The sequence below is a fragment of the Papaver somniferum genome, chromosome 3 (assembly GCF_003573695.1).
Source record: "Papaver somniferum cultivar HN1 chromosome 3, ASM357369v1, whole genome shotgun sequence".
Classification (NCBI taxonomy): domain Eukaryota; kingdom Viridiplantae; phylum Streptophyta; class Magnoliopsida; order Ranunculales; family Papaveraceae; genus Papaver; species Papaver somniferum.
Window position 1 is genome coordinate 118,588,686 of NC_039360.1, and position 22,930 is coordinate 118,611,615.

Consider the following 22,930-nt stretch of genomic DNA (forward strand, 5'->3'; position numbering starts at 1 on the left):
AGCTCAAAACCTTCCTCTTCCTGTATTTGCGAATCTGATAAAGACCCAAGTCTCTCGTTCATTCACCGACTCTAATCAGCTTCAATCTACTCCTTTAATCCACAGGAATCAACGGACAAAAAACTACTTTCTTTAACTGGTTTCTCGGCAACCAAACACTGTCCCAGACCAAGACAAATTGGTATCCAAACTTTGTTTCTGTCTCGCCTTCCAAATGAGTCATAGCCTTGCCAGAACTGTTCAAACATAGCATCGAACCAATGCCAGGAGTTGCACAGAACCACAACAGAATTGGTGTGGTCCTTACTGCTTTCTCGCTCTCAGAACTGCACCATTCATCAACTTTAAACAACATCAACAACTCTTGTTTCTTTACTGACTTATCGGCTGAAATACAAACCAAACAATTCCCAAACCTGAACTACCTGTAACCTGATTCTTCCCAGCATCTATCGAGTCTTGACTACTGTCAAATAATCCACACAGCTCATAGTTAGCCGCAAAGATTTGACAGGAAACGTGAACTGTCGGAATAGTCTCTCGGCCAAAATCACCGAATTCAGCTCAAAATCGCTGCCAATACAACCCCAAATCTCTGCCTAAGCCAAGCATTCTTCATGAACTTGGTACCATTTTTCATCTCCAACGCCTATTGGGGTAGACAATCATCTTCTTAATTCCCTTGAGTTCTTGCTGTTCTTGATTCAGGCAACTACACAAACGCATTGTATACATTCTTCTAATGATGGAGATGCAACATTGAGGTTGATCTCCAAGCCATTATGTACCTCATTCTCTGCATTGCAATCGAATTTCATACAAAACCCATTCATACTGATCCATTACAGATCCTAAAACACACATCAATTGCACCAATTCATTGAGGTAAACAACAACAACAACTCAACTCCGTTTCACTGTATTCTTGGTTTAAACTCTCGAAAACTCTGTCCGAAACCAAAATGAACTGCAAACGAGCTCCCCTCTACCCAACAGAACTCAAAACCTCATTTAATCATCTCCTTTAATTGTTAAGAATCAGATGGCAGAAACTTCAAATCCTCTCCAACTTGTTGCTGCTAAAACAAAACTAGAGTTCTCGTAAACTCATAAACAAGTTTGCCGTGGACTTCTTTCCTTTGTGAACTTGTCTTAAATCATCGAGCATAACCCGAACCATGGTTAGCTGATGGGACCCTCTTGGCAGTGAACAATGAGTATCGGCAGAGAACTGAATTAAGAAACTGGTCGTAAATTGTGATTGACTCAGCTTCCTGTTTGTTTTAAGTGAAAGAAAATGGCGACCCCGAGCTAACAACACTGGTGCTCCAGAAAAGCATGAATCTGGCTTCACTAACTTCACTATTTCGACGGATTAGAGGTGTGCATCCTCCTATGCTTCGACTACGCCAATGCCTAAGGTTCCCGAATAGCAAATCGAGCCTCTTTTGCCTTCTTTGTTGTCGCATGACTCCAAAGTACCTATGAAATGCAAAAGAAACGTAATATACAAAAATACAAGAGAAATAGTAAAAAAAAGTATAAGTAATTGACATTCAAAAGATGTATTTTAAGCTCCTATCATTCTTTTATGCTTTAATAGGGCCTTTAGAGACTTTTTTTTTTTTTATCATTAGTGCATTTAGCGAGGTTATTCATTTCGCCCCTTAGCCCAAGTCAGATAAAAGCAAATTATTCATCTGGCGAGGTTATTCGTTTATCGAGGTTAGACTGTATATTCTCAATGACCAAATTCTTACTTGATTAGGATCATTTATACACTTCACAAATCTATGCCCTCATAATCCATAATCCACTGATACTGATCCCACCTTGGCCAAAAATTAGAAATCCTCGTATACATAAAAACTCCAGTACTATTTATGATTGATAATTTCGGTTATGGGTTGATATGACATTAAACAATATGGTAATATGGACTCCAACTTCCACCAAGAATCAATTATATATTCTAGGTACATCTTTCTACTTGAAGTAAATCAGAATACTTAAACCCCAAAACTATATAAATGAACAGAATTAAAAAGAGGGTTATCAGTAGAGAATCAATTGCCCATACGTTCATATTAAAATGTCATGTACAACAGATTCAATACCTATAAACGATTTTGCCCTTTAAAAGCAAAACCCCTTTTCTCAAATCAACAAACTCAAAGCCAACATTGTAATTAAATTTATGAAGCAAACAATTTCATCTACCCTTGAATATGCAGAACCACTGATTATATTACCATCCTCACATTCGTATACAACCTTCAACCAACAGTTTCAACCACAAAAACATCAGATCTTTAAGCTAAGCTAAACTAAGAAAATAAAATAATTGTAGATAAAGTAATCTAACAAACCTACTGCGAAAATATGTGAAATCCCTCAATTGATTGTAAACAAAAGTGATACACTAATCAGATCTAAAGCATAAAACTAGAAGTAAATCGCTAGATCAATACTTGAAGAGACTGAAATAAAGATTCATGGGATTTAACGACTTTTACCCCATGTCTGGAATTAGGTTTTCAACTTTGCTTTTCTCCTCTCGATTCTCGAAAAGCTATGGGACAAGAAAAATAGAAAGTTTGAGAGAAAATGGTAGTGATCTCTTGCCAAGTTTCTAAAGTTTTCTATTCCGTCTGAATCGTAGATTATATCCAACGACAATTAATATTTTCAAATTAACTCGTTTATTTCAGTTTATTCTGTTAATTAAATAAACATAAATTACTTACTTCTCGCTGCCACGCTAGCTTTGTTGTCACTCCGCTGTTACCCAGTTGTGCAAGTAACAAAATTGTTAAATATGAAGGTTACAACTTCAGCCCTTGTACTACATGCATTCTCTAGTATTGGTGGAAAGTTTGTAGTAGATTAATATTTGACGGGAAACAACCTTATGTTATCTTTATTGAAAGATGACTCCATTCTTAGCAAGCAACATCAAGCTCTTTACAACGAGACTGATGATATCAGTAGCATAGCGGTAGGTAATCCTAACAAATGGACTCCACCTGACAAAGATAAAGTTATATTCAATGTGGATGGTGGGTGTAAGAAAAAGTTAAATGCTACAGCTGTTAAGGTCAGGGATTGTTCAATAGAGTTTATGAAAGATAATTCTCTGCTAGCGAGGCAAATGCTTATTAAACTATAATTTTCTACCAAGAATAAGCACAATTCGAGATATCAAACCTCACCATCTATCGATTTTAATTTCGACCGTTAATTTTCAGCGGTTGATTTTCAAAGTGGTAGATAGTGGTGTTATACGTCTCCGATTGATTATCGAGTTTCATGAGAAAAACGTATCACCAAACTTGGTTTCAAATTCATAGTGGTTTGGACTCTAAAAAAAATTGGTGCAAATCTTGTAAGATAGTATCCAAATAAGATTGTCCATTTAAATTCACAATTATCTCACACTCTAAGAGACATTTTTCTTAATAAATCTAGTTTATTTGAAGTTAATATTTTCGGATATGCTCGTCTCACAAAGCTCTATATACCCACGAAAAGTGAGCATATTCTGAAATACCAAACTTCACCATCTACCAATCCTATTTTTAACGGTCGAAAAATTTATTGATTTTTGACGGTTGGTTTTCAAAGTAGTACATGGTGGAGTTATACTTGACGGTTGGTTTTCAAAGTAGTAGATGGTGGAGTTATACATTTTAGAATGTCCCTATTTTTTGTGGATATGTGAAGTTTTGTAAGACGAGCATATTCCAAAATATTAGTTTCATATATATGCTACCGTTTAAGAAAAATGTTTCTTAAAGTGTGAGATAGTATGAATTTAAGAACGATTGGATTCTCCCACTAATTACATTTTCAGTCTTGGGATCATGATTCAATTGTTCTTTTAATTGTTGATGATTTGGTTCTGCATAAACAGGTAGATATATATGTTCCTTTCTCCTACATTATGTTCTACACATAAAGTCTATGAAACGAACCTGTTTTTCGAATCACAAGGTAACTAATTATGGTTTTCTGCTTTCTTTCCTTATTCTTTGGTCAGGCTTTTTACGGTTTTTACTATTTTCATACATGTCTGGTCTTGATGAATATTGTATTACTTGTCACTGTCTCTGCCTAGTATGGAATTACGGTGACACACGACGTCCGATAAAACACGTATATTCGTTTCCCCGGCTTCACGGGATGTAACTTTGTTCGAATTTGGGAAAGAACCTATCATGTGCCTAGTTAGCAATTCGGGATTCGTCAAACGTACGGAACGGTAAACGTACGAGTATTATACGGTTTTGTAAAATCCAGATTCGGTCCAAAATTCGGTCAACGGGACGTGATTCGTCAGTTATTCGGAACGGCATACGTACGTGTATAATTCGATTTATAAATGTGAGTTCGGCTCTGAAAATTCGGTATCTATATATAACAAATAATTTGTATTTATAAGGTCATAGACCAATTTTTATGCATATGTGTGAGTTATTTAAAGAAAAAATAAACTTAATATGATGATATTAATAATATATACAACATTAGTTATCTAAGAGGACGTCGTATGGTGGTTTAGATGCTTGGTTAGTGAGTTTGAGATCTCTCTCACCTTCTTCAAATCTCTTCAGTCGTTTTTGTTTCATAAAAATTACAACACGTCTAATATTCGGTCGTGTATGCTCTGGAGGCAGTAAAGCCCAAAAAATGGAGTCTTTGAAAAGTAAAAGCTAAAGAATTTATGGCGAATTAAGCGGACGTAAAATTCGTGATACGTAAAATTCGTGAACGATTCGCGAATAATCCGGGAATACCACATAATACGCGACTTGGGTTCGGAGTTGCAAACGTACGCGAATAAGACGGTAAAATTCGTGATACGGAAAAATTCGCGAATGATTCGCGAATCATTCGCGAACTTACTAACAGCTTTTGTCTAAAACCGTTTTGTCAGACGATATAATTAGATTCTTGCCGAAAGAAGCTCGCAACCTTGCCGTTTTTCTTAACAACATCTCCCGTTTAATCGTTTCAGTAACACACTGACTTTTTTCTCCCTCCCATTTGTTTCCTAATCTGACATATTTTCCCTTCCACTATTATCTTCAGTGCTTGGATTACAAACTTCAGCTCTTCAAGTCCAATTCCGGTGTTTTTCATGGCGAAGAGTGGAACTTCGTAAACTTATCTAAACAGGAAGAAGGAATGTTTTCCATCCGATCAAAGTTAGTATCCATGTTACAACCATGGTTACTAACTGAACCAGACTTAGAACTTAAATTAGGTTTTCTTCGTTCATCCGGAACGCTGAAAACTCTTCGTTTCGACATTACAGTTCTTAACCAATTGATTAAGGACTCGAATTTGTATTTCAAAGATGTTAGGGTTGACAATTTGAGTGTTCAATTCTCTTCTTGGTCTGTTCCTGCTTTTACATTCGAAGTTCGTGGTGTTCATGTTAGATTAACAACAAGGTATTCGAATCCGTGTCTCTTTGTATTGTGATGTAAGTTGAATGTGTTGATGTAATTTTGAAATTTCACTGCTAATGAGTTTGATAAGTTCGTTCTTGATTTTGTTTTGTTGAAGGGAAATTGTGGATGGCGAACGTTTACATTCGCGCAGAGGTCAGAGTGCAGTTTCTGGATTAAGTGAGGAGAAGAAGAAGATTTTGTCTATCATTGATCCTGAGGTAATTCTAGTCACTAAAATTTAGTTGTAATGAAAACTAGGTATTAGGAGATTAGGTAATTCAATGTTATTTGTGTTTGAGTTTTTATAGTTGATTCATTACTGAATTTCAGGGAACTACATTGCATGATATAATCCAAAAGATTTCTGTTGCTACACCTGCAAGAAATCAGCTTATTAATTCGTTGATGAATCTTATACTCAAGCAGTGTCATTTAGAAATGCATGATATTCACTGTGAAGTTCAATTTCCAGTTAGTATGGGTTCCATTGCTTTGTTCAAGATAGGAAAATTTAGCGTGGAATCCTCGCTTCTTAACAATAGTTCTATTTTAGGATCTGTGTTCCGCTGTGCTTTTGCTAACGACAGGGAGAGTTCTTTGGTTATTAATGCTAATGGTATGGAGATTGAACTGAAAAGAGAAAACCACGCTAATACCGTTTTCTATTCAAATGATGTTGTTAGTCACATTAAGTTGAAAGATCTTCAATTGCTTGACTTTAAAATTCGCGCGCCACAACTGAATTTCGCATTTTGTCCGATTGATCTTCCTATCCTCCTAGGTTTTGATGTTTTACTTCCGAAAGTCGTGCCTTGTAGAAATGGTAGGGAACTATGGAATATTGCTGCAAGCAGAATTTGTTATTTGACGCCAAATACCAGGTTATCCTTGCATCGCACGATTAATCTTGTTATGCTGTGGTTGTGTTATGTCCAAGCATATGAGTCTTTGTTATCATTGGTTGGATATTATGTGGAAAAGAAACTCGAAAAAGCTACAATTAGGGTGTCTATAGACAAGTCATTTCGCACTTGTGTTAGACATCATTGGAAGGTGATTACTGAGACCGAGAAGAAATTGCCCGTAGAAGCAGTTGCACGTGCACGACGAGTAGCTCGTTACAGGGCAGCAACACATACTCATCATACCCAATCTATTAATTCTGAACCACTTACCGAGATGCAAAAGATACGTGTAGGTATCTGGAAGATTCTTTCATTGTTCTCTATCATTTGGAAAACTATATGCTGGATCCTCTATCCTGTAATACATTTCTTATTTGTGAAGAATGGGTTGGATCCAGGTCAAGAAACTGATGAGTCATTTCCGGTTATTTCTGAAGATTTCTCACCACAATCTTGCTTCAGTTTAGTACTCGGAAAAGTTTCTGTTGCCATTCACCCCATAAACGCAGTTCCCCGTGCTGACTTGGATTTAGGCTCATTCTGTATGGTACTTGATACTCTCTTCTTAGTTTACATGGCAGACAACACCACTCAGTCCTTATCATTGTCTTGTGGGGATTTGAAAGTCAACTGTACACATTCATCTATAAATCCACTTAGAGATAGTAATTTGAATAAAGAGGTAAATCGTTTTTCTTCGACTGAAGGACGAAGAAAAGAGAAGAGCCACGAGTCAAGTGTAGTTGTATGGAGTGAGCCTGCACCACAATTTGTCCTTCCAGACAAATTAGCAGCTGAATCTTCAAATTCTAGCGGCAATGCCTCGTTCATTCATCTGGAAAGTTATCTAAAAGAATTGTGGTCAAACTGGAAAGGAATTCGCAAAAAACTAGAAGGGAGTAAGGTCCATTCATGGGGAAATCCCTTCCTTATCTTTGAGAATAAAAACTTTCTTATGGTGCCAGGCCTAAGTAAGCCAGGTTATGGGCTTTCAAGGTGTTATATGACTGTGGGAAAGTTTAATTTTGAGTTGGGATATTCTTCGGTTATGTCTGTAGCAATGTTGGTTACGCAGTTCGAACATACTCTTTCTTGGGCTGCTATTAGTAGAACAAGGTCTTCTTCACTCACTCCTATCATCAGGGGAAAGCCAAAAGAATTAAGATTGCAAGAGTACTACGAATCTTGCAAAAATGGAGCGAAAGTAGCGATGCTTAGGGTGATACCTGAGAAAAACATTCAAGTTGGAGTAGCTATTGCTGGTTCTACTGTTCGAATATTACTTAAAGATGACGGGTTATTTAATTCAAAACAACAGCGTGATACGTTTACTCAAGGTCACGGTGATATGCTGCTGGCAATTGATCTGGAGAACATTGAATTTGCTGTATGGCCAACCCAGGAACCTAATACCACAGAGAAATTTAGCAGGAAGGAGCCTTGGTTGAGAGACACTGTGAACGAAAATATGAATGTCAATTATATATCTGAATTGCAGATTACACTTGATTGTTGCTTCAGGATGAATGGGTTAAATGCTTACTTTGAGGATGTAAGAGAAAACCGAAGATCCAAAGTAATTGACTTAAAACCAGTAGTGATCCAGTCTTCATCCTGCAAGTACGGATTCTTACCATTATTTCCAGCTGTAATTTCTTTAGGCATGTAGAAATTTTGTTGCATCTCTATGTTTGTTTCAACTTGTGTCTTTTTCTTCTCAGGGAGTACGTTGATTCGCTGGCTACAAATATTTCGACTTTAGCAACATCTTTGCATGGAATAGTTAAGGGGGTCACGATTTTATCATATATGGATGAGATATGGGCTATTTATCAGGTAAAATTATATTTTTCTATTGTTTGTATCTTCCTTAATGTTTAAAATAAGTTGTTTCATCATAATGGATGAGATATGGGCTATTTATCAGGTTAAATTATATTTTTCTATTATTTGTATCTTCCTTAATGTTTAAATTAAGTTGTTTCATCATAATTTAAAAGCGACGAGTTCTTTGGTACAATTTTTTCTGTATCTGATGCTAAGATAGACTGATATTGTGTGTACAAGTTCGCCCGAAGTTGACCATCACCTTTTCATTTTTGGGTACATATAGACTACTTTCCTCTGTTTCTGCCACCCATTTCTTTTAGCTGGTTCCTCAAAGATATCCAATTTATCTTCAGTATTACTTGCTTTCTCTTGTATACGAGAATATGAGTAAATCTGTTCCTTATTATTGGTTTATCTCAACTTGATCCCCCAGGTGGTTGAATACATATGTTCGAGAATATCATACGATTTCACAAGTCTTGACTCTATGTATGGGGTCCATGCTGGAGAAGTTACAATGGCGACAAGTACACCAGGTGAGGACACTCCTAATGGTGGGTCTGCACAAGTACATGAAGTGGAAGGTGCATTCTTGATTTCCAAGAGCATGCATTTGGTAATTGATGCTACTTTTGACTTCGGGCCACATGATATCATTTTGGATAACACCCGGAAAAACACTGTAACAGCGAACAACATGCAAACCAATGGTGCTTCCACTAGTAAGAACTTAATAATTTCTGATGTTCCTGAGCACGGATTGGGGGCTTTTCTCCAGCAAGGGTGTGTTCAGATTTCCTTCAAAGATGGCCTTGTGAAGGTTCTCATTGATCTATTCAATATCAAGTCCATTATTTTCAAATACCCAAGTCTGATTGAAGAATGCAGTCGTGGATGCGGGCTTACTGATATACTTCATCTATCACATAATTGCTTGTACGAATTTTCCCTTTCTGATTGCACTATTTCCTTATCTGTCACTTCTCATGTGAATGCTTTAACTTCTGGGAAAATCGATGGTGCACTCCCAACCTCAGTTTTTGGTAGTAGAAGTCCAGCTGCCACAAACGACCCTTCTTCAACCAATCTTGCTGATGAATCAAACATCCAATCACATGTCTCTAATAAGATTTTTGAACGTGAATGGTCGAGTAATACAAGTAGTCTGGTGCCATCACCGAGTTATGAGTTTCTCATAGATGTGCAAGTTGGTGAGATTCTTATGGCCAATAACTCGGTACGCAATGCTCTTACTGAAGAACATCAACCAAAGATACTTCAGTCATCTCTTTCAATTGGCGGAGATTTACACGCCATCTCATGGACGATTCAGGTGCTTGCTTCTTTCACATCCAATAGAAATTTCTCAATAATGCTTCTTTTTCTGTTTCAGCCATAACTTCCTTCTGTGTTTTATTGATATTTGTGTGTGTCCACTTGTTTTGCGGAAGTGATGGTTCACTAATGTTGCAGTTATGGGTGTGCATTTTTGATGATACACTTCTTTTTAGACCTTACCTTCTGTATAGCCATAGCTGAACCATGCTAGTTTGCTGTAAAAAACTGAATATTGGTTACTCTGTTCTAGGTATTTCTTAGAGTAGCTCTGTTGGTCTTTGAAAATACTTGTCTTCTAATTTGAAGAAACATGATGCAATTTCACAGGGTGGTCTCATTGTTCTTGAAACTGCAGCTCTTGCTATGTTTCTGCATTGCTTTGATGTGTACTATCTGTATACCAAGAACCTCTTGCCCACATCTGGAACACAATCTGAAACAGTTCAACCTGTCGAGGGAAACTTGCGCAGTGAAAGCACATTGTCCCCACTTTTAGTGTCAGACACAAGAACTACACCACCTGTATCCAAGTGGGGATTTTTGGGGATTCTCAGGATAATACTGACTCAGTTTTCTCTCATACTTGTTGTTGTGGATGAATCTGGTAAATGCCTCTCTTCTCTAGTTTTTGCTTAAGTAGTTTTGTGCATTCCTATAGATGTAAAATTCCTTAGCACACACACTTCTTTTTTGCAGGGGGGATTTGGGAGCTTATGCTAGAAGCTGACTTCCATTTGAACCTTGATTTTAAGAATTCAAAAAAAAATTTATGTTTTGATAATTCACGGTTATCTATCCATTCCCAGCATCTTGGTCAAAGTAGTAGTGCTGATGAAACAACCAATGGCATTCAATTCCCTCATTTTCGGTCTGTTAAAGCTAAAGAGACGTCCACCCGCTCTTTATCTGGTGACTCAACACCTCCCGGTTTGCTTTATGAAAATTGCTCAAGCTCTCCAGATCCAGACGAAGAATTTAAGGTTGAAGTTGATGTTTCTGATTACTCCCAGATAATTGATACAAACTGTATTGTGAAGCATGTAGCTGTTTGCCTGATGATTGAGAATGATGTTGCCGGGGATGAAGTCATGTGGAAGAGTGATTGGGTTGGTACTGGTTCTCTTTCTGGTTTGGACTTCACAGTATCTTTGTCTGAAATACAGGTTGGCACGTCTTTTCAGTCCATTATACAAATTGATTTTTTCTTAGAAATCACTTTTAACTTTTTTTCGCCAGAATTCACCAACAGTGTGATTCTTCCCTATGTAGGTCACTTAATGTCCCAATGAAAAATGAAGCTACATGTGTATATGTATACTAAATTCGATAACACAGTCTATGCCTTACATGGGATTGTTGACATGCTTTTGCTGTCTCAGATGCTCCTGTCTCTTGTTGCACCTTTATCTTCGGTCCCCAGCACGGAGTCTACTAGCAGTGCAGAACAAAATAACTTGTCAAGGAGCCTAGAACCAGACAATGCTTCAATTGCAATTCCTGATGGTATTTGTATTTACTCGTTTGTTGCAAAGAGTAATTTTATTTTCCTAATTTGAAAGGCGTTTAGCTGATATATCATGATTCAATTAGGAGCTGTTGTTGCGTTGCAAGATATTCACCAGCACATGTATTTTGCTGTTGAAGATTTGGAAAACGATTACCGTTTGACTGGTGTCATCCACTACTCTCTAGCTAAAGAAAGGGCTCTTTTCAGGGTATATATTGCTCCACCTTTCTTTGAGCTCATAATTTCTTAGGTTAATATTAGTTACGACCAAATAAAAGGAGGATATGAATAATTTAGCGACACCTTGTGATAGAAAGTGACCTGCAGTAGAAGTTTTTGATGCTTTTTCCTAATTGGATTGTTGATTAGAGCGCCATGCATGTTTACCGTTCCGTGTTCATTTTATGTTTGGTAATGCATCTTTGACAGATGTCTTTCACAGGAGCCATTTAGAAATGCTTAATTCTATGTCGGTTTATAATCGAAGTGTTCATGGCAACGTGTTCTGTTAATTTTCCCATCCTATCTTCAGGTAAAACATTGTAGTAGAAGGAGCTGGGGCTTGCCAGTTTCATGGTTCACCTTAATATCATTGCACGCTAGAAGCAGCTCAGGTGAAGCTTTACGAATGAACTTCCATCGGAGATCGAGTTTTGTTGATATCTCTAGCACCATTGATGATGACGGGTCACTATGGAAAGCACTTCCTTATCAGCCCGACAGTTATGAGGGAGACACTGACTTGGAGTCTCACAGGCCAGCTTCTAAAAATACCTTTTACCTTGTTAACAAGAAGTGCGATTATGGTGTTGCTTTCATTGATGGGCTTCCAGAATTTGTGGGAAAACCAGGAAACCCGTTTAAGCTGAAAGTGCTCCAAGATTTTTCTCTCGAACATGATGCTTCGAGTCTGATTACTCCTGTAAGAAGGCCTTCTGATGCAGGGCAGGGACAGAATAGTGATATCGGTGAAGAAGAGTCTTCTAGTCAATCTAAAGACCATCCATATTTAAGCATTAAAGTTGACAAGCTTTCTGTGAATATTGTTCACAGTGTTCCAGATGCAAAGGACAAGTTTCCACTTCTTCAGGCATGCATTAATAATATCCAATTCATCATTCAAGTCCTATCCTCAAAAGTAAGAGTCATTAGTACATTTACTGCTGCGATTCTTCACTTTGATGCTCAGACCAATCTGTGGTGAGTATTTCATAATAGAAGAACTAAAATTTCTGTGTTAATCTTCATTTGCTTTATATTTTTATCCATCGAGATAAAAATTCCAGTTGCCTACTTGCTGTCTGTTTGGATCTCGATCTCACACGTAAGTTAGACATTTTTCTTCTGGATGTGTTTGGTTGTCACTTTTTTTTTTTTAATGTTGCAGGAGAGAAATTGTTCAACCTGTTGGAATGTGTATGTTCTACCGTACTAAATTTGCACCTCAAATTTCAGCACTTGTCCCACAAGGAGTGCCTGTTAATTTCTATTTTAGAATGAATCAGGTCTAACACTTCATTACCCAAGTCACATTGTTTTCATGATTGAAGATATACCACACACATGGTATTCTAATAGTTCTTTGTGTTATGCTGGCAGGTGGATGTATATCTAACTGAGCTTTCTTTGGACATACTTCTGTTTATGGTTGGAAAATTGAACCTTGCTGGTCCTTATGCGGTGAAAAACTCGATGATTTTGGCTAATTGCTGCAAGGTAATCAAATTTTCATATACATCTAAAATGTAACAATCTTCGGTATCTGGTACTTGTTGATTTTGGGGTATACAGCTGACTCTTGGATGAAGTATGCACATTTCTAATTGTGTAACCTTTACTTTTCTTACAAGTTAGTACCAAGGATGATGAGCTAGCTTTTAAAATTGGAACATGACTCTTGAGGCCTTTGGGTCCAAGTTATGTAGGACATTTGAGAAACTTAGTTCATTACTACTTACAAGAGTATCCAAGCTTCTGTATCCTTGCAAAACTGGCACGATGCATTATTCATACCTACAAACAAGTCCTTCTCAAGGGTGGGGTTGAGGAGCATTACCACTTTGTATATGTTTTTTGCGCTTGAGTGCTTGATGAATATGCTTGTTATGTACCTTAACACTTCATTTGCTGTGCATATGGAGTTTGAAGGTCTATCCTGTAATGAACTTTACTTCCTAGTTTACAAGAAAGCTTATTTATGCAACTCTTGGGCAGGTGGAAAACCAATCGGGCTTAAACATCCTTTGTCATTTTTATGATAATCAACACACAGCAATAGCTGGAAAGCAATCTGCATTAATCTTCCTTAAGTACGTCTTTCTCTGTGCCTATGTTCACAACTTCATATGTTAATCACATCTCTTAATTTTGATAACTTTACTCGTTTGCAAGGGATATGGCATCCACAAAACAGTTCCCAGAAAATTCATCGATTGTGTCGGTCCAGCTTGATGTGCCCGGTTCTTTTTCGACTTCTCCAATACACCTTTCTCTTTTAAAGGCTCAAATTTTTGCCTGGAGAACACGTGTGGCGTCATTAAAAGGTATCATCTTATAGTGAGTGGGTGTGTTACTGAATACTGACATCCACAAAAAATGTAAAATCTATCGACAAAAGCTCTTATTGAAGGGTTACAAATTTGGGTCAGTAGTAGTCCAGTCTTCACCCAAGAGTTATTTATGTAACTCTTGGGCAGGTGGAAAACCAAATAGGAGTTCATCTGTTATTCCATCATCTTTTACTTTTTGTTATACTTTTCACTATAATTTATTTTCTTAATCTTATATGTAGCTACATAGTTATCTGTTGTCTATGCCTGTATGTCGTGGTTGTCTTAACCAAGGAATAGGTTGACTTGACTTCAGTGTATACAATTCATGCCTGAGTTAGAACTTTCAGTAAGAGTAACTGAGGCAAAGACAGACTTGTATCTTAGTTTAGGCATTTTAAGCTAGTTCGGTGGGATCTGTGAGCCACACGTGAGACACTTTTGCAGGTCAATTAGTCTACATCATTTTTTCTTAATTTGGCCCTAGGAATTGAATGCTGGCGAGTTTCAAACTTAGGTCGTAGTTATCAACACCCAACAGCTTTACCCCTTTACTAAAGAGGCATCGAAGTCAATTAATCTATCTTGAAACTCAAATCCTTGTCTATCAAGCAGTCTAACGTCCGTAAGCAAAAAGCTTAGTTCTGCCGGCTAAGTAACCCATCTGCGCTGACCCCTTGCCCAAAAGAAAAAGAAAAAGAAAAAAACCCATCTGCTTAACTAGTTCACTTCTTTAACAGGATGTTTTGAATTATAAGAAAATTTGCTTGCTTTCTAGTTTCATGTATTATCTGTTTTACACTTCGGAGTAATCATATCAGTTTCCCTTGACAGATTCAAGATCTTACCCTGGGCCATTTGTTGTGGTTGAACTTTCCAAAAAGACTGAGGTATCCTTGGATTGACTCTGTAAAGTATGTGTTTCTATAGATTTATGCTGTTAGCATCATTCTTTTCATTTTATGATTTTCAGGATGGATTGTCCATTATAGTTTCTCCGATATTAAGGATTCACAATGAAACTGGATACTCTATGATGTTACGCTTTCAGCGGCCTCAGCAAGAAGAAGCAGAATCCGCTTCATTTTTGCTGAGGAGTGGGGATACAGTTGATGATTGTATGGCATCAGTTGATGCTATGAACTTGAGTGGGGGTTCAAAGAAGGCGTTGATGTCTTTAAGTCTTGGTAACTTTAACCTCCTTTCTCCAGAGACGACATGATAAAATCAGCCGATTCAACTGTTACTGAATGATGATTTTTGACATTCAAGTGTTATCAGCATGACTACTGTTTTATGTATCTCTGACAATCTTACTTGGTCGCTAAATTTACTTGTAGGTAATTTCTTATTTTCTATTCGACCTGAAGTAAGTGAATGCTTTGGAAATTCTGGAGAATCAATTTCAATAAATTGGTCAGAGGATCTTAAAGGTGGAAAGGCAGTTCGTCTATCTGGAGTATTTGACAAGTTAAGTTACAGAGTCAAGAGATCTTTAGGTGCTGAATCAGTTACACATTCCTTTGGTACTGTACGCTGTGCTATTAACACGAAAGGAGCACGGTTAACTGATCTACATTTCTTGGTTCAAACCATTGGAAGAGATGTACCTTTTATACATCCTGGTAATGTTAAAGAGACGGCAGATATGAGGACATCCCCGGTTGCGATACAAGAGCAGAAGGAAATCTTTCTTCTTCCTACAGTCCATGTCTTCAATTGCTTGCAATCTGATATACACGTGCTTATAACGGAAACTTATCCGGGTAATGCTAATGTAACCTCGCAATAGCATAACATACTTGGACTATGAGTTGCTTTACAATATTCTGAAGCTGCAATATTTATTTTGCTACCTGCTGTAGATCTAGGTACATCTGGTGGTGTTAACCACACTGGGAAGGAGGCTACTATAGTATGTGGATCAAGTGCATGCTTATATGGAAATCCGGCAATGATATACTTCACAGTTACTGTAACTGAATTTAGTTTAAGGTGCAAACCTGTGAACAGTGGGGATTGGGTAAAGAAGTTACACAAGCAGAAAAGTAACACCAATTATTTGGATATAGAGTTGGATTTTGGTTCAGGAAAATACTTTGCCTCGTTAAGATTACAACGTGGAAACAGGGGCATGTTGGAGGTAGCTTTTCTACTTGTTGTGTACTGTGATAGATTTTTTTTTAATATACTATGTGACTTGACTGATGCTGTGAGTTGGTGTATATCTTGTTGCATTTCTTATCATTATGGTAACACATGGTAGTAGTTATAGATATTTTTAACGCAGATGCATCTATCTTGGTTGTAATTTGATTGTGAGTAAAATATGCAGGCTGCTGTCTTTACTTCTTACTCGTTGCACAATGACAGTGATCTTACCCTCTTTTGCTTCACAGCCAACCAGAAGCCTTTGTCTAGGTACTCAGGTTCATCAAAGGAAGTTCATACACATATTATAGATCTCTGTTTTTAGCTTTATTGATACCTTAATTTTACACAGGGAAGAAGCTGATAGACTGGGCTCGAGCCTTTCTCCGGAGCGTGGTACACTTCTGCCTCCAAAGTCGACCAAGTCATGGTTGTTGAAGTAAGATTATAGCAGCATTGATCTCAGTCGCATGCATTCTGGAACATGCTAGAAAATTTAAATGAAATATTGAGCTATATTTTATCATCTCTTGCCTAAATTATCCCTCCATTCATCACTACTCTTGACAGTGTATCTTGGGCCTTCCATGTTCAATGTGAACTTTCGTACTAACATGAATTATTTTATTTTGCTATGGCAATCCACATCTATCGTGTCACCAGATCCAACAAGCTACAACTTATTTCGTTGGAAGAAAAAGCATCTGCAGCGCGGCTAGATTTGGATGCTTTGTCGAGATTTACAGAACTGTGTTTGGAGGTTGATGAAGGAGCTGGAATCAAAGTTATCACCACGTTGAGTGTATCACTAAATCCGTATAAGGCGAATGTTCTCGTGCCATCACAAATAGTATCGCTGGTTCCAAGATATGTTGTTTGCAATGAGTCACCGGTCCCCATTATCGTCCGTCAATGTTATTTGGAGGTCTTCACTTGCTCCTTAATTTTTCCACTTAGTTCATACATTCCTATGTACCTCATTTTAATGGCGGTATCTAATAATTTTCCTTCTGCTTGAAAAGGATGTTAGTGATGGTATCATTGCTGTTAATAGCAAACAGAGAGCAGCTATAAACATGAGGTCTGGACCGAACAAGAGGAGAGTAATCGGATCCTTTGACTCCTTTCTCAAGAAACATAGAAATGCTAACGAGGATTCTCTAATGTATATCCAGTTTTGCCTGGACGAGATTGGATGGAGTTGGTCTGGACCAATATGTGTTGCTTCACTAGGAAGATTCTTTTTGAAGTTTAGAAGATCCTTGGATTCTCCTGGCAATCAGTCGAATACAATTACTCAGCAAGATAATAAAATGACAGAGTTTGCAGTGGTACATGTTGTAGAGGAAGGTTCTACTCTAGTTTTGCACTTCCATAGGCCGCCAAATATTAGTTTACCCTATCGTATAGAGAACTCCTTGCGCGATGCATCAATAACATATTATCAGAAGGTTACTCCATCACTTTTCTTCGTTATTACTACGCTGTATTTGAATATTATGCTATATAAGTTTTTTTTTTTCAATTTTTTGCAGGACTCATCGGTCCCAGAGAATCTAGGATCTGGAACTTCTGTCAGTTATGTCTGGGATGACTTGAGTTTACCTCATAAACTGGTAGTCCACATTCCTGGTATGTGCTACTATTTAAACTATTATGTGTTTCTCATGGTTCTAAATTCCAATATTGATAAACTCCTATTGGTCGCTCATCACATAATCCCTAACGTCTTGAAATGCAATTCCATTTATTTTTGCATGCTAGTTCCTCATAACTTATTATGGTTGTGCTGCACATGGTCGAAGATTTTTTCATGGTTTCTAAAATTAGTAAATTGCTAATGCACCAAAGTTTCAGGGGATCTCTGTTTCTGCAAATGAGTCTGTTGTGCCTCCTTTGCTTTTATATAGCCACAGAGCATCTCGTCACAAGCAATTTAATGTGAATATTAAAAGTGTTGTGTCACCCAATACCTTGTTTTGGGTGAATTATTCAGGTATGCGCCTCTCCCGTGAAATAAATATGGAGAAGGTCTGTGAATGGAAACCTCTTCTTAAAGTACGTCAGCAGAGAGGATTGGCGTTGGACTTTCCTCTGGATAAGAAACCAGGAAAACAGAGACGAAATGGGGATGGGTCAACTGAGCTTGAGATGCCAAAGGTGGGGTATGAAGTATATACAGATGGCTCTACAAGGATTCTACGAATATCTGAATTTCACGATTGTTCCGATGAAGATAAAGCACTTTACCCATGTGCAAAGATTCAGTTTAGAGTTTCTAATTTAATAATTCACTTACTTGAGCAGGGAAAACAGGTTAGTCTTATTTACAAAATAACATTTTGTCATTAAACAAATGTTTTACATCAGCGTATTCCTGATTTGGCCAAGTTACTGCTAGTAGATGCAAGGTTCCTCACCTCACCATGGATTAATCTTGTTCTTTTTCTTCTCTTCTTCTCATCGAGCCTGAATATTTTTGAATCAGTTTTAAGTTGATCAACATAATCTTATATCTGTTGCCGTATGACTTCATGTTACCATGCTGCCTGTATATCATGCTGCCAGGTTATACTCTTGTTAATATGACCCATTTACTTGTCGTGCTTTAAATTTTTTGAAGGATGAAGATGCAAGTCAACAATCAGATTATTCCCCACTGATAATAGCAAGGCTTGGAAATATCAATCTGGATTCAATATATACCGATCGGATAAAGTATAATCAGATCACATTACAGGTAATTTGTCACATCTCGGATGTATTCCAAAAACATTAGTTGTCTGAGGTTTTGTTTTGCTATATATACTGTGCAAACCAGGTAATCAAAATCTCTACATTTTTTTTCTGAATAATAACAAGTGTTGAGTCATACAGTCATTGGATGTGGAAGAGAAATGGGCAGGAGCTCCCTTTGCAGCACTGTTACGACGAGATCAATTAAATTACTCGGAAGCAAAAGGAAACATTTTGCTTATTGCTTTTACTCTAGTTCCAACAAATTCCAATGTGAAACAAGTGAATTATGCCTCCATCATTTTGCAGGTACAGTTATGTAGTAGTAGTACATATACTCTTTTAAACTTATGCTGTCTTACAAATGTTCTATGTGCTGTTCACCATCTGATGTTATAAGATACCAGCATTCAACTCTTAAATATTGTGATGTCACGTACACCGAATTTATAAGATACTGTCATTTGCTGATGTTATTCTGTCACTCCCAGCCTCTTGATTTGAACATTGACGAGGAGACACTAATGAAGCTTGTTCCATTTTGGAGGACATCTCTCAGTGACTCGACGGCTCCAAGCCGACAGTTTTACTTCAAACATTTTGAGATCCATCCAGTTAAGGTGTGATTTCTTAATTTTCAACTATCATTAGTCATCTTACCCGTCTCAAATATCATGCTCTTAACTGATGTATATGTTGATTAATCAAAACTGAGCTTACATTAGACCCTTTTTTTTTAATCTTATTCTACAAGATTGTAGCAAGCTTTCTCCCTGGGAGTTCAGATTCAAATTATAGCTCTGCTCAAGAGACTCTTAGATCACTATTGCATAGTGTGATAAAGGTGCCTTTTAAAACTTTATTGCAATAGTTTATGTAAGATTTGGTTAGAACTGTAAAGTGTCACGGTACTTCGCATGCCATTATATTTCCACTTTCTACCATATTCATTGTTTTTTAATTCCTTCCTAATCTTCTGCACATGTTTAGATCCCAGCTGTAAAAAATAAAGATGTTGAGCTCAATGGTATTTTGGTCACTCATGCTCTTGTAACAGTGCGTGAATTGCTTATTAAGTGTGCACAACATTATTCGTGGTAAGTGTTTTGACAGTTTTATTCATGTTTTTGTGATTTTATGTCCTTTCACATCTCGCAGTTGTCATATTAACATTTGTGTTCTCTAGGTATGCGATGAGGGCTGTCTACATTGCAAAGGGAAGCCCATTGCTACCGCCGGCTTTTGCTTCTATTTTTGATGACTCAGCTTCATCCTCTCTCGATGTCTTTTTCGATCCTTCTAGTGGCTTGATCAATCTTCCAGGGATTACTTTGGGTATGAGATTGTACTCTACTATTCCAGTTGCTTAACCAGTCTTCTTGGACTTGACATTGGCATTGTATCTAGTGTACTAAATCAGCCAATCTCCAGTTATGCGTTTTAGTTTTTGGGTGATTGCAGGACTAGTTTAGCTTCCTATTTTGGCCGTGCATATTAGTCATCCAGCTCTATCTAGATACATGTTGAATCAAGCTCTTTATCTATTCTTTTGTAAACTTTTGGAAACAAATGCAGTGTGGCCTTTCCCGACTGACAATGTGACTGTTCATCTCAAAGATGTTATTTTCTTGTGTCACGGGGTTTCATACTGCTATTAATTGGTTTTCTAGCACAAATTTAATAGTTTTTGTTTTTGCGCTTTCACATTTTGAATTTGAACCAACTACCAGACTAAACCCTTTTCATCCTATTGGTCTAAAATTCTGTTCTTGTGTACAGGTATGTTCAAGTTCATCAGTAAAAGCATCAACAAGAAAGGTTTTTCTGGTACAAAACGCTATATTGGCGATCTTGGCAAAACTGTAAGTTCATTAGTAATTTAGTATATTCATTACCTCTAAGGGTTAGATACATGGCACTGTGTGATACCTGCATCGGATATCATTTGTGTTTTTCGCATTGCAGGTGAAAACAGCAGGGTCAAATGTTCTCTTTGCTGCTATTACTGAAGTATCAGATTGTATTCTGCGTGGAGCAGAAGCAAATGGTTTTAATGGAATGGTACTTTTATGCAGACGACTTTGTACTCGTTTGTTTGTCCTTCATGCGTATGCATTACCTCTTCTGTTAACATGTCTGTTAGCTAAATTTAGTTCCTAAATACTTACCATGTCTTTTTGGATGTTTCTTTTTGAAGATTACGGGCTTTCACCAAGGAATATTGAGATTGGCCATGGAGCCCTCACTGTTAGGGACGGCTGTCATGGAGGGTGGTCCAGATAGAAAAATTAAACTTGACCGTAGTCCTGGAGTTGACGAGGTAACTTTTGCTTAAGATCATTTCATTGAAACTCATTTAAGAATTTAGGTTCTTGACCCTTTCACAAGAAAGCTGCTTGCTTATCATTTTTATTAGCCCAGAACAGTTGGATTGTGAAAGACCATTTATTTATTCACCTTTCTTCTAGACTCTTTCAGTGTATACTAATTTCGAGATTCAAATGCAGTTATATATTGAAGGATATCTACAAGCTATGTTGGATGCATTGTATAAACAAGAGTATCTCAGAGTCAGAGTCATTGACAACCAAGTAAGTATAGAACACTCCATTTGGGCCATGGATATATTCCCATATATGGTGGGTTTTAGTTCCTTTCTAAAGTTAGCATCCACCAATATCTGACAGGTTATTCTAAAGAATCTACCTCCAAGCACTTCCCTCATAAGCGAGATTATGGATCGCGTAAATAGTTTCCTCATGAGCAAGGGACTCTTAAAAGGAGAATTACCAGCAAGTTCCCGTCCATTACGCCATCTTCGAGGGGAAACAGTAAGCTCCTTTTACTCATGTTGTGTTTGGGTCCTGTAAGAAAGTCAGCCTCATCCACTTGAGCTTTTGTTTTCAAACCTTGAATCTTATTTGTGAGCCCATCAGTGAGAATTCTTTTGTTTATTCCTTTTTTTGTCTTTCTCTCTTGCAGGAGTGGAAAATAGGACCAACAATTCTGACTTTGTGGGAACACCTGTTTGTGAGTTTTACAATCCGCATGCTTAGGAATCAAGCAGATAAGGTTATAACTGGCATGAAACAGAAAGGGAAGTCAGAGGAGAAGGAAAGTATGTCCATTGTCCCTGCATCAGTAGAAAAGCCAGAGGGGAAGTTTAATCTGCAATGGGGGATCAGTAAGTTTGTGTTTTCGGGTTTGTTAGCATATATTGATGGAAGACTGTGCCGGTGCATTCCAAATTCAATTGTCAGGCGAGTTGTGAGTGGGTTTTTGTTGACTTTTCTCGACAAGAGGGAAAACAATTAGTTGCCCTTTCTTTTTTTTTGCCCGATGCCATAAATTTTTTGATGCTTACTCTCCGGGTAGTTTTTGTTAAAGCAACGCCCTTGGATGGGGTCCAACTTCCAAGTCCTGACTAACAGGAGCTAAGGTTTATTTTGCTCCTTAGCATTGTGAATATATACTAGTAAATTCTTGATGTCCATAAATAGCCGTAAATTCTTAGTCTTGTAATATAGTTGTTAATCCAGTTAAAAGTTAAAACAAAATACTTGAGAATCCTTTTCGAGAATAGTTGGAGATCAAATTTATATAGTAATAAGATACGACATAGAAACTGTATTGCTGCATCAATTAAACCAAATCACCCATAAGATACAATGTAATGAAACTGACAGTGATCCATAAGGCAAAAACCTTGTACCTCCAAAAATTCAATTCTGAAAACCGATAATGATCCTTACCCGTGGATTCTGAAAACGACGACGACAGTGATCCTTACCCGTGGATTCTGAAAACCACAACTTCTTGATATCACTATGGCGAATTCACGGGTGACACTGGATTCGGGTAAAACTGACAGTAACCTGGTAAAATCATTACAAAATCACCCACAATCGTAATAGCACAGGTTTTTGAATTTTTAGAAACGAAAATGGTTAACCAACCGAGAGAAAATCGAGACATGTGCCTGGGGTCCCACTTTACCCACTATGTGTCCCAACGATAGAGGGCAACCTAGATATTGCAGGATCTCTCTGGAATTCTCATGGAGCCTAGATATTGCAGGATTTCTCTGGAATTCTCATGGAATCCTTTAGGTAAGTGTAACACTGCTTTTCTAAGAGATCAAAGGTCAAAAGGCCCATCTCATGATATGCATACGTGAATGTGCACGTTTCAAAATTTTATATACTGTTGAAGCATAGGTAAGTTGGACCCACCAAGCGTTGGTATGTCAAGTTTGGTCGTCATATTTTAGTATCAAAACTCATTTAGAGTCGCTTGATTAATTACTAGAGTCAACTTCGTTTTGGTTAGACTAGAAAGTTTAGGAATGTTGAGACTTACAAGTATTATTCTGAAGACCCGAAGAATGTGAAGAAGTAACGACTATGACGAAGACCTCATCCTTCCACATGAGGTTAGTAATACTGACTTGACTTGTTT

At 37.5% G+C, this 22,930-nt stretch overlaps 1 protein-coding gene across 2 annotated transcripts; it reads left to right on the plus strand.

Annotated features, from left to right (window-relative positions):
* The first annotated feature begins 5,049 nt into the window (after nucleotides 1–5,049).
* LOC113357154 lies at nucleotides 5,050–22,054 on the plus strand. 2 transcript variants are annotated; one of them, XM_026600450.1, is made up of 36 exons: nucleotides 5,050–5,456; nucleotides 5,572–5,674; nucleotides 5,787–7,981; nucleotides 8,083–8,197; nucleotides 8,625–9,524; nucleotides 9,857–10,133; nucleotides 10,226–10,692; nucleotides 10,909–11,032; nucleotides 11,120–11,244; nucleotides 11,569–12,236; nucleotides 12,424–12,541; nucleotides 12,636–12,752; nucleotides 13,251–13,345; nucleotides 13,428–13,579; nucleotides 14,420–14,475; nucleotides 14,559–14,772; nucleotides 14,926–15,351; nucleotides 15,451–15,728; nucleotides 15,921–16,006; nucleotides 16,089–16,175; nucleotides 16,400–16,661; nucleotides 16,759–17,187; nucleotides 17,272–17,368; nucleotides 17,733–18,052; nucleotides 18,360–18,476; nucleotides 18,614–18,781; nucleotides 18,964–19,092; nucleotides 19,227–19,316; nucleotides 19,463–19,569; nucleotides 19,659–19,807; nucleotides 20,252–20,334; nucleotides 20,438–20,533; nucleotides 20,670–20,792; nucleotides 20,980–21,063; nucleotides 21,160–21,303; nucleotides 21,455–22,054. In XM_026600450.1, exons 1-36 carry the CDS (start codon nucleotides 5,188–5,190, stop codon nucleotides 21,785–21,787), a joined length of 9,603 nt encoding a protein of 3,200 aa, XP_026456235.1. In that variant the 5' UTR covers nucleotides 5,050–5,187; the 3' UTR covers nucleotides 21,788–22,054. The 2 variants fall into 2 exon arrangements, 1 of the variants encoding a protein (XP_026456235.1); XR_003363520.1 differs by lacking the exons at nucleotides 20,438–20,533; nucleotides 20,670–20,792; nucleotides 20,980–21,063; nucleotides 21,160–21,303; nucleotides 21,455–22,054 and having other exon boundaries at nucleotides 19,234–19,316.
* Nucleotides 22,055–22,930: the final 876 nt, after the last annotated feature.